Source organism: Ptychodera flava, chromosome 13, assembly GCF_041260155.1.
Source record: "Ptychodera flava strain L36383 chromosome 13, AS_Pfla_20210202, whole genome shotgun sequence".
Lineage (NCBI taxonomy): Eukaryota > Metazoa > Hemichordata > Enteropneusta > Ptychoderidae > Ptychodera > Ptychodera flava.
The window spans coordinates 20,129,398-20,141,410 of record NC_091940.1 but is presented as its reverse complement, the minus strand read 5'-3'; the positions used below and the strand labels follow the sequence as shown (position 1 = coordinate 20,141,410).

At 39.5% G+C, this 12,013-nt stretch overlaps 1 protein-coding gene across 1 annotated transcript; it reads right to left on the bottom strand.

Annotated features, from left to right (window-relative positions):
* Window positions 1–1,849: 1,849 nt before the first annotated feature.
* Window positions 1,850–5,466, bottom strand: LOC139147758 (uncharacterized). Its single transcript, XM_070718953.1, has 2 exons — window positions 5,165–5,466; window positions 1,850–2,664 (listed from the first exon to the last, which is right to left on the bottom strand). The coding sequence occupies exons 1-2, from the start codon at window positions 5,316–5,318 to the stop codon at window positions 2,411–2,413; spliced, it is 408 nt and encodes a 135-aa protein (XP_070575054.1). The 5' UTR covers window positions 5,319–5,466; the 3' UTR covers window positions 1,850–2,410.
* Window positions 5,467–12,013: the final 6,547 nt, after the last annotated feature.

The window sequence follows — 12,013 nt, the reverse complement described above, 5'->3', positions numbered from 1 at the left end:
AAGGGCAAAAGATCAATCAGAACTTTGGTCTAATAGAGAGCGCCCTCTAGCGACGAAACTTTCAGTCTGAGGACCCATTTTCCCAATCTCCGTACAGAGATTTTAGCGCAGCATGGATAATTCGCGTTTTCCATAAAATGCTTTTGCTGTCTTTTTTGTATATGATACTCCGAACCAAAAATTAGATTACTGAAGAATACACAAGTTTCAATATCGATCCTCGATTCCGCGAACACTTGCAAAACAGACCTTGCTCTAGGTTAGGGAGCCGTCATTATTTATGGCCTGGGGGGTCGGAGGAATCTGAGGGGGGTCACTCAAAAAATCGAAAGCTACAAAGGGGGTTGCTCAAAAGTGGAGAACAAGAAGGGGGGCTACTCAATTTTGTTGATATGTACTGAAGCATTTAGTGAAGTTATGAATTAATACAACAATAATAGTAAAGAACAGCAACATGTATTCTTGAGATGTGTATGTTCATACCCCGTATATTTACACACACACACACACACATATAATATATATATATATATATATATATATATATATATATATATATATATATATATATATATATATATATATATATATATATATATATATATATATATATATCATAATACAGGTGGTTTCAAGTAGAAACTAAAATCCCATTACACTATGTGTTTCACGTTATTGTGATCTTCAGACGAGAATGATCAGCTATTCGACGTGTAAAGCCTTATGTTAGAGGCTAGTACTGAGTACATTTTTCAGTATTTCCTGATTAAAGATTGATATACTTGCCTGATCATTCATGAGAAACGTCTGCTTTCTATATTCTACATTGTATAGGTTAACAATAGGGGAAAATGTGTAAAGCAAGCTAATTCTTATTCTATAAAGTTTAAAACCTGTGGAATGCCTTGACAATAAACCAATCTTTTTTTGCAGGAAAATAATCATAAATAATAAATGTGAATAAATGTATGTCTGTCGCTATTTTTTCGTTTTCAAAAAATGTAATCTTCATTGAAATCAATGAACTGGAATATAAGTTTTGGAATAGGCCTACTGTCTCAGATTTCTGTTCCTCGAGTTTTTTTATACAAAACAAATCTGAAAAAAATACTCGCCAAGTGCCGCCAAATAACACCATTTTAATAATTGAAAAGCTCCAACGGCCCCCCCCCCCCTGACCTTCTCCTGTTGCGGGTCCACTTGTGGTGCATTTGCACCACATCTTCACCCCTCTTGTAAAAAAATCCTATGGAGAATACTGCATGTCATCAGAGTACTTGATACAGACCTGTACATCAGCCCCTGTCACAGCAATGGAACCTCTTTCCAACACAGACCTGTACCACTGGGTTTAATCAGGGTCTGTACAGGACCTGTTGCAGCAGCAATCCATTTTACTGTATAGATATTTAACTTTCCCAACTTTTTTGGGGGGGTCACTCAAAATTTCTGTAGCAGAGAGGGGGGTTACTCAAACACATCATGGTTGGCAGGGGGGGTTACTTTAAATTTTGGAGTTTCTAAAGCAATTCCTCCGACCCCCCCCCAGGCCGTAAATAATGACGGCTCCCTTACATAGATGTGAATCGACGATTCAATAGGTATGCCCCAACTGCTGTCAACTTTGCAGACGGAATTGTCAAAGTTATAGCAGATTATGTATTAATTTTACTAGTGTATGCTCTCGCAGGACTGAAAGAAGTCCCAGTTTGGAATATTTAAATTTGCCTGCAGCAGAGATTGGTAGGGGCGCGCGGTCAGTTTGGTTAGAATTATCCACGCCGCACTGCTGTCCCACTGCGCTTCAATCTCTGTGTTGCGATCGCCATATTCCCTGACCAAAATGTGCACTTTTCTCAAAGGTAGAATGCGCCCCGGGGATAGATTTTAGGGCTCTCACATTTTGTTCTGGCCTACCGTATGTAGGGGCTCTTTTTCAACCCTTTTGAGAAAGTAAAGTTTTCACTCTCTTAATTTTGTGAAATTAAAAATTTCCCTTTTTCGCCCTAACGATAACACAGGAGTGGCAGACTTGTTCAATTTAAATATCAGTAAATTATTTCTTTCTCTACTACCAAACTTTGCACGATGACCCCTGAGTTTGTTCAGAGAATGGTTGAAAGTCTCATTGAGGAAAGTTTGAGCAAAAGTTTAAATCTTTCAATTTTGAGGCGCGTTCTACCTTAATTTTAAGGGTCGGACATTTTAAAGTTTTAATAGTACATTTTTACAGTGACTAGTGAACAAAGTTTCACAATCAACAAATTTGGAGATTAAATACTGTTAAATAACTGGTACCATCTCAAATTCACCCATAGCTTTACAAAAAAAAAAAGAACTGCGGTACATTCGTGAAGTTCATTACTCCATGAGGGCGAAAATTCCGTCAGTGCTTGCTTGGATCGCCAAATCAAGATTCACGGAACCATGTTGGTGTTTGTGTCTCAACACTATTTAACATCTCGTTGTGTATCTTATATGCGCCGTCCACTTTCTTCATCACCGCCAGGGATTTTCCAGTATCACAGACGGTTCCGTCCTCCCCGAACATGGTCCACCTGCCAATACGATAGCCATACTCTCCTTCTAGAGACTTCAGTTCGGATTTCACCTCCACTCTTGAGACTCCGTTAGCCTTCACCGTACGCATGAGTTGTGCCACAGCTGTGTGGAAACAAGTTACAAAGAACTCTTACTCATTAAAAGTATACAGTCACCTGTAATCTCAATATGCCCATATATGGTCAGAGGGGCGTTCCTTGGTATTCAAAATGCCCATGTGAGGGCGCTGTTTTTAACAAGCGGCCACCCGCTTAAAATCTGTGATTGGTTAGATTTTCTCTTTCCATGGTAACTGTTGCAAAATTGGAAAGGTGACAGTATACCTTTAACAGGACGGTATTAAACTGTAGCGTTTGTCAGTACGGTCGTGCGTTTTTAGTTCTTCGGCTTCGAACGAACTTTTCTTCTCCTACAAAAAGTTGTTTAATTACAATATGTACCTGTACAGAGTATGTGTACAATATACACTTATCATTGATATTGGCATTCAGGTCCATACATTCAAGTCAATACCATCAATATAACATTAGACATTCAAAACTGCAGGCGTGCTTTGAAATTTGAACTTAAGGTATTTCGATGGAGATATCTTTAAATATTGTTCAGTGTCACCAGTATTAAGGATTGACCAGCAGATTTTTGGGCGGAAATGAAAAAAATTGTGAAAACTGTAGAGCTAATAAGATTCCAAGCCTTGCTGATTTCTAATAAAGGATATTCACATAACAATCAGCTGAAAAGGGTTTGGAATTTCTGGGGAAGTTCAGTGCACGAACGGGAAACGGGTGAATTTTGGAGCGAGAAAAAATTGCATTGCATTCTGACCGCTCGACTCGTTAACAAGCTATCCTTTTTCTGACATCCGGGTAGACTTGCCGCAAATTTGTGAATAAAAATTACTTAGTGAATGCGATGCAGTAGAAAATTGTTTTTCTGACCTTGACATAGTGAAGTTTAGCCAAGATTTCGAAGAAACTTCCTGTCATTGGCGTTCACTCTACGCATGCGCAAATGTACTACCCGGATCGGAATGTTCACCTTGCACAAGCGCAGACGTCACGCCGATCAGCTTAAAACGAGTCAGTGAAGACGGTACCTCGGTCATCTCAGTCCAAGCGTTTCACACAAAAAAGTAGCATTAATGCGTAATGATTTGTTGAAGTAACTGCATTTTACACGATCGCCGACTTGAACCAAGTCTTACATTTGGAATAGACCTTCATACCACATTATCCCTTTTCTGGAAACACAGCCAAATTTTGCCTTTCTGGAAAAGTAGCTTTAATTTTATCCATCTTCAACTGAATTTCGATGGAATTCAGACCTTAAGGGCTAATTACACTAAACAGCTCCGAGAATGTGAGAGTCAATTTTGAGATAAGAAAATGCCTGAATGTTGTGATGCTAAATTTCTATAACCTCTTCCCAAATCATGTTAATAGTCACGTGACGGAGAACATAATTATTAGTTTGAAAATCTTGATTTAAGACTCACTGCTGCAATTGGAAGGGTTGTACGATATAACTTACTTTTTTTAACACGCACATTTCTCATGTTTCTGTTTTTATTCTACGTTTACGCCGTTGAGTCTTCGTTGCGTTTATTTCTCTTAAGCCCGTTTTGTCTTCGACTAAAACTCAAAAGGAGACAGTTTTTTTGTTCTGTTCACAAACAGTAAAATGCTAACCTCTTGTGAGAAAGGTATGCCATACTAGTACACGCCCATCTATTTATACGTCATTCTCCGTACCGCGTACTTCCGCGACGTAGCCAATTACCCGATACACGGATGTTGGATCCACATCCTGTTCGGGAAAGAGCGTCACATTTCCTCACCACTTTTTCGTTCGATGAGGTCCGCGCACACAATTTTTTCTACAAGCCAGTTCGTTATCTCTTTACCAATAAACAGACTTTTTCAGCGTCCAGTTACCCCCCCCCCCCGCCCTATTGGCTGGATGGGGAAATTAACGTAAACCAGAAAGACCCGACAGTTGCAGAAAGGTTACCTTAGCGCAAACAGAGTGAAAGGTCCAGTCACGTATGGGTCTCCGCAAACCACAGTCGCTTGTGAAGCGATCCCCGGGGTTGGGGTACTCCCATAAAAAAGTGTACGGGTATGTGCCGCCCAAATGGATCACTTTTTCATGAAAAAATCCGTACACGTGGGTCGATTTTTCACGAAAAATCCCTAAACATGGGTCGATTCTTCATCCGAAAAACCTAAACATTGGTCGACAACAAAGCAAATGTCCCATACTACAGGAACCTTCGTATGTAAAAGAATAAAGGTTACAATTCATAAATTTGTCAAAGAAATCCCAAGCGATGGGTCATTTATATACATTGGTAGATGTTTTCAACTCGGGCGGCACATCCCCATAGGAATGTATCTAGAGTACCACTCCCGGGGGACCGATACATGGCGGCCGCTGTGTGCAATGCATTTTCTAATGAATAGCACACAGCGACTACCGTGTATCGATTCACAAGCGACTGTGTCGTAAACTCCAGCGGTCAAGGCTGGAGTTTGCTGAGCCTCATGCACGACTGGATCTTTCAGTCAAGAGCGCGAACTACAATCATGCACATGAAACCCACCTTTACGGCCCTGCTTCACATCTGTTCCAGGAGCCATTACACTGCAATTTTCCGTGTATAGTTCGGCAATCGAATCCATGTCGCCATCCTGGAAAAACCTCGTGAACTTGCCCTTGTCTTTCTCGGCAGCACTTTGCACGACAGGATCAGTCATTGTGTTCTAGTCTCTTGTAACAGCTGCGCCGTCTGAACAGGAACTAGGAAGACTGTCTCGAATATCTGTGGAGTACAACGCTTGAGCGACTGTGAATCGTTCACTCTCCCTTTGTCGAGTGTTGCGATGAAGTCGTGCACTTGTTTCTGGAACAATAACTTCAGGCAACCTTTGCCATTTGAACTTTTGACAGAGCTCTATCACTGCACATCCTGTCTTGAGTCGCTATGACTACAATGTTAGTAATCAGTATCAGTGTCAGATACCACAAGGTTTACATAAGACTACATGAGATAATATTGCATCAGTTAGTCGACAGGTAACTGAACTTTGTTCAGAGAAAAACGAATCAAAAACGACATTCAACTTCGTCATTTGTCTTACGATTACAGTTACTATAGAGTACGTACCACTACTAAAATTTATAATTTTATGACTAACAGCGACTTCCAAGCCTTAAGTCAAGGAGAGGTACTTCCAAAAGTTTCATAGGGGTGTGCCGCCCGTTGAAAACATTGAAGGGGTGGCCCATTTGATTTCTGGGGTGGGACTGGAGGAATTTTGAAGAAAAAAATATTGGAAAATATTGTCTGCCCGGTTGGTAGGGAAAACTTCGCATAAAAAAGGCTATGAAGAAAATATAATTTGTTGCCGTGTACCTTAAGACAGCAGATTGCGTTTTCAATGGTCTCTCGAGTTACCGCCTATGTTTTTAATTATGGTCAAGCTTACATAGATAGTCTAATGATTAATCTGCTTCATAGGAGATATGATATGGCTGGGTTAGAGGAAATATACAAGTAGAAACCCGAGAATGCACGGATGTGTGCTTGTACTCTGGTTATTTGCAAGTCGTTTACACATGCATTACTGGTAAGCGTTAGACAATGCATTGTCAATGTTTGTCAAATATCAGTTTAAAACGCATGTGTATGTTAAAGTTAAACATTATACTTTGACCGATTTTTAATGCGAGAGAAAGTACTGGCAGTGCCAATGACGTATCTGTTGTATGTCATTTGATGAAATATTTCATGAAAACAAAACATTTCAGCTGCAACTCTAGTCTCTGTAAATGATTTTATTTTTGTGATATTCATTACATGTCAAACTGCATTACATTAACTCCAGTCTTCTATCACACGTATTGTCATTGACTTGGTTTTTAAAACATGGTGAAGACAGAAAATTCCCTGTCAACACTTTCATCGCCCTTACAGGTTAAATATAAACAACATATATTACTCTGCATCATGGAAACACCCCTTGGCAAAACTAATATTATTATACACCTGCTTCTGTAACCTATGGAGTTTTGTCGTACAGTAAATTTCGGTATCAGAGGACGCGGAGTCCAATAGGGCCGTTCACAGTTTACGTCACTGTTCTCTCATTAATATGCAAAAATAAATATTTGTCCGCATTTTTAGATTACGCTTTTGAAAATTACGCATGCAAGAACGACCGACGAAATACATCTCAGTGGGCGACTGCTAGTGTAACAGTGAAAACTAAAAAACATATTCACGACTCAGAGTACAAGCTGCAAAAACAGCCACGCATGCAACATTGATAAAATTTGTCCGCATTTCAAGCTGCGTGTCCGATGTCGCGCGCGTACAGCTATATTTAGTAACAAACCTGTAACCGTGAACAAGGCTATAGCTTTGACGCGGAGTACAATAACTTTTGGTGTTATTGGACGCTATTTGACCTTTGACCTCAAAACACCCTTACATCAGCGCGGGGAAAAGGGACAGATTATTTTAAGTTTTTTACAAAAAATATACTTCCAAACATTCAGTACTTCACAACGTTAGTAGTGGTAAATCAAAAACCTGTGAATAGCGCTGTTCACGGTTACAGGTGTGTTACTAAATATAGCTGTACGCGCGCGGACATCGGACACGCAGCTTGAAATGCGGACAAATTTTATCAATGTTGCATACATGGCTGTTTTGGCAGCTTGTACTCTGAGTTGTGAATATGTTATTCAGTATTCACTGTTGCACTAGCAGTCGCCCACTGAGATGTATTTTCGTCGTTCTTGCATGTGTAATTTTCAAAAGCGTAATCTAAAAATGCGGACAATATTTATTTTTGCATATTAATGAGAGAACAGTGACGGGAAAACTGTGAACAGCCCTATTTGGGTGAAATTATGCTGCCGACCAACAATTTCTATCGCGTACGCTGCGCTGCGCGGGTTTGAAATTTCGTTCTGTGCGTTTAGCGGACGCTCTGAACGCGTCCTCAGTTTGCTCGCGATCGCTTAGTGCAGTGCGGGATGGGCATCCGAAAAACGCTTTAAATTTGACTTTTTCGCGGTAAAATTGGACCAAAACGCTGTATAATAAGGTTATTCACAAAATACCGGGATTTATGTCCGAGTACATCGCGGCTTCGGTATTGTCCTCGACGCTACGCGTCTCTGATAATACATCCGCTGCACGATGGACATAAATCCGGGTATTTCGGGAATAACCTTATATTATGTGTTGTAAAACACCGATGAAAAATTTTAAGGCGACGAATTAAAGAACGATAACATGCATAAATCCATATAAGTTCTTACCTCCTTACGTGAAGGTAAATTTCGCTGAACCCAAAAAATATTGTACAAAATTTTGAGAATAAATATTCAAACAATGACCGCACATTATTGAACTCAAAAAAACTTTATAAACTTTTCTTTAACCTAAAAAAGCTAACTGTATTCAAGGAAAAATGTAACAAAAAAGGTGACTTTTCCCCTATAAAATCTTCTGTTTAACAATTTTCTACATAGGTTTTATAAAACAGCAAATTTCCTAGAATGCTCGGTATCTGAAAATCAAAGTTGAAACTTCAAGCAATCAGAAAAGACATTTTCTGTAGAATATTTTGTTGATATCCGAAAAGTTAAGCTATCCTAGATTTAACATAGCTGATTTTGTCACAACTTATATCCGAATGTCTTTTTTGAATGAAAAATTGACCCATGTTTTGCGCCTTTCGTGGGAATTGGCCAATGTAGACGACAAACACCAGTTTACAGGAGTACCCTCGAGAACGCAGTTTACGAGACTGATATCTAGACATGGACAAGTGACCCGTTTCTGGCAATTGTCTGGAACTGTTTCACCGACTGATACAGCTAGTGATAGGATATGCCTCGCCTTTGAGCATACCAATCGGGCTTTGCACAGGGTATCACATGGCATGAATCCAAAATCAAAATGGACCCCTCTGGTACACCAGACGTGTCTGATACAAAATGAAGTTTCTACATTTAGGAGAGCTCTCGTTGTTTTCTATCATAAATATAACCCCGTAGCCAAGTCAGGATATTACGGTGAACTTGAATTGCGAACAACATTAATCAAAAGAGAGTGGAGTAATAAATTTTATCAAATGCCGTATATGTGCAGATTATATCCACTGTTACTGTTTATTGTCGATGGCAACATAAGTATCTTAATTAGCTGAATGGCGGATTTAGTTGTACAAGACCTATAAGACCGCTGCCTAACAAACTCATGCCGTGTAGCAATCAATGGGCTACCGTAAACATGGCAACTGACGCGTAATATAGATGGGACATTAATAGCTAAAGTGGGCAATGGGAAACTGGTCCGATATTTACCTGTTCCCTGGTGCCATATGTTTGTGTAGTAACATCGATAATGACATTGGCCACGGTCCCTTTGTGGAAGGACCGTGCACTGGCCAATTTCCAAACGTCAGGGAAATAACCAAAAGAGAGCAACACCGAGAAGAGTTACCATAGAGTGAGTCGACGAGCACGCTTTGATAAAACTGAACCGCGCAGTTCATCACAGCCCCGGGCCTTCTGCTGCTTCTGATTGCTTGAAATCAGATAACAATTTAATGTATTTGTTCAGTATTGGTTATCGTTTTTCGCATGATGCTATCAGTGTGGTCATGGACAGTGGATCCCCTTCTACTGTCTATGATAATGTGAAGCATAGACATGAGAAGAACCAAAGTTAAAGGGATACAGTCCTCGGAATTGCGATCAAAGGTCGTATGGGACCCATACGACCAATGTAAACACTGTATCTACGGTACGATGGTGATTGATGAAAATTTAAAACATGTCTGTCATAATCTATATCGTATAATTTAAATGTTGCAGCTATGATGATGAGGTGCATCAAGATGTCGAGCACGAAATGCATCGTTTGTAAACAAGAAACTCGCACAGGAGCAGTTCCGACGACTGTTTTATTGCATTTCCGTAGACCTCGATAAGAAACGCCTTCACTATAAGATAAGGATTTAAAAAAGCTCAGCCTTGGCTTTCGGTTCGAAAACTGTACTTGCCACATTCAATTAAGGAGCTACTTTTTAAGCGTGCTCTGACCAAGAACCAAAAAAAAGTTTGTCGTTGATTAAAATATTATCTGCCAAGGTATTAAAGAATATTCATATGACCCATAAATTTATGGGTTTTGATAATTCTTTGTAAAAATGGCCCGTTATTACAAAACAAAGTAGTGAGATTTATACGAGATTTATCATGTTTTATTCGGCTGAATACGCATTCGTTAATCCTAGGGGCAGAAATGTGTGCTCTATCATACCGAGCAGAAAATCTGCGATTTGGTCTGTCATGCAGATGGGATAAATTCCTTGGTAGCAGCAAACACTAAATGCATAAAACTATCGATAGGCTCGTTATTACACGACCCATCTAGCATACACTAGGACAGCAATTCTAAAACTCAAAGGACAGATCGAATGTGTCATAGATAGACGATAGAGATAGACGGAGATAGAGAGAGAAAGATAGAGCGAGAGAGATATAGACGAGAGATAGAGACTGGAGAGATAGAGCGAGTGAGATATAGACGAGAGATAGAGACTGGAGAGATAGAGCGAGAGATAGAGAGAGAGATGGATAGATTACAGATAGATAGATAGATAGATAGATAGATAGATAGATAGATAGATAGATACATATATAGATAGATAGATAGATAGATAGATAGATGAGGACTGATGCACTTACCTTGTAGTCAGACGCTCAAGGTAAGAATCTGGCGTGTGGTGATGCAGGTAAATTTGTATTGTCAGAAAATAAACTGAGGAGGCGCTGCAGATGATTAATTGAATATTTGGCGGATGTTTGAGCCAAATGGTGAGAGTGAATTGAGTTATTACATCCATAATGATTCTATTTGTTTGCGAAGGTTACCATCTGGTTTACTGATCTGTATTATTGAAGAAACTGAAACATCATTGATTTGGATTAGTGCTGCAATGCGTGGCTTCTATAGTATCTTTTTATGACGTATTGTTGAAAGATGGCAATTAAAACGTAATCTGACGGATGTTTTTGTCTCTCCACCATATTGTGTAAGGCAACATCGACAAAATGATGAGGCATATGATGTTTTTACGGGTACAAACTCACGTTGTTTCTGATTTCATGGGTAGTGTTATGAGTGGTGCTAAAATATGTGGTGTATGAACTTACACGCATTGCGTCAGCTCTTTGAACGGCATTTGAAGAAACCAGGTTTGAGTGAGACGGAAATTGTGACGTTAGAAAGCACCGGATTATCACTTTGCTATCGCGACGATATGACATCATAGGTATGTCGAGTATTGCCTGTGTAAATCATGGTGATTTGTGTGTTGTTGTTAAGTGGGAGGAAATTCTCTTTTTTTCCAAGTTGGCCACATTCATTGGGTAACCTCGTTCCAAGAGAAAAGATTGTGGTTCGGCGAGTGTATGTTTCTCCACTCAGTTTCTGAACAAATTTGGCAAATACGAATGGCTAAACCGTACTTTAAACCAACTTTAACATGTCCAGGATGTGAAGAATCAATGTGGAAGTTACTGTTCATGTGTAAAGTGTATCGAATTGGTATTGTTTATGTGTGCACAGATCCTATGCTTGTGACGCATAAGTAATCATACTAGTAATATATATCGAGTAATGAGTTATATGAGATAGCTGTTTCCCCATAGGTTTCACTAAATTACAGGAAAAGGGGACTGGATATCAGGTTTGCTCGAACGAAAGTAAGTTTGGAAGTAATCGTTTCTGTGCTGTCCTTGCAAAGATTAAGTAATCGGGGTGAAAGATTTGTCCTTTATTGCGATACCGCACGAATCAAAGAATGGCAGATATACAACAAAACGTCGTCTACCTTTGTGTGCAGCTATCCTCGTGTCACAAATAGAAATACAGTGTAGAAACAACTTTCATATGAAAAGAAGTACCGCATCAGGGAATAGCGTGCCAGCAGACAAATGGAAGTCGACATTTTTAAAGTGTGATTCAGATTCTGAGACAGCAACACTCGCCAGCCTAGTAATTTTGTCCACATTCACGCCCTCTTCGCACTATCCTCATTTGAAAGGTTGTACATCCTCTCCGCACTGACATTCTAAACCATTAGAGTCACAATTTACCAAGTGTGATACTATTCCCTGACACTCAATTGATTCAAGTACGAAGAATGAGGTTTTGGTGACAATCTCATACAGGAATATCTGTTCACATGTCATCGTGGTTGATAAAACAATTACAACACTAGGAAAACAAATACAGAAACAGATCGGGAAATCAGCTTTATTCGCTCTTAAATAGTGTCAACAAATTAACTTGAACGGGACTTTTTTAATGTTCAAATTTAATTCTAACGAACGTTTTGTAAACCATGAGCAATGCATCCATCAA

What these genes read in the sequence shown, in the direction of transcription:
- LOC139147758 (XM_070718953.1), bottom strand. Translation starts at nt 5,318, where the DNA reads ATGACTGATCCTGTCGTGCAAAGTGCTGCCGAGAAAGACAAGGGCAAG. An exon ending in TGTGAAGCAGGGCCGTAAAG is followed by an intron (nt 2,665 to 5,164) that starts GTGGGTTTCATG and finishes GTTTCCACACAG; the next exon opens with CTGTGGCACAACTCATGCGT.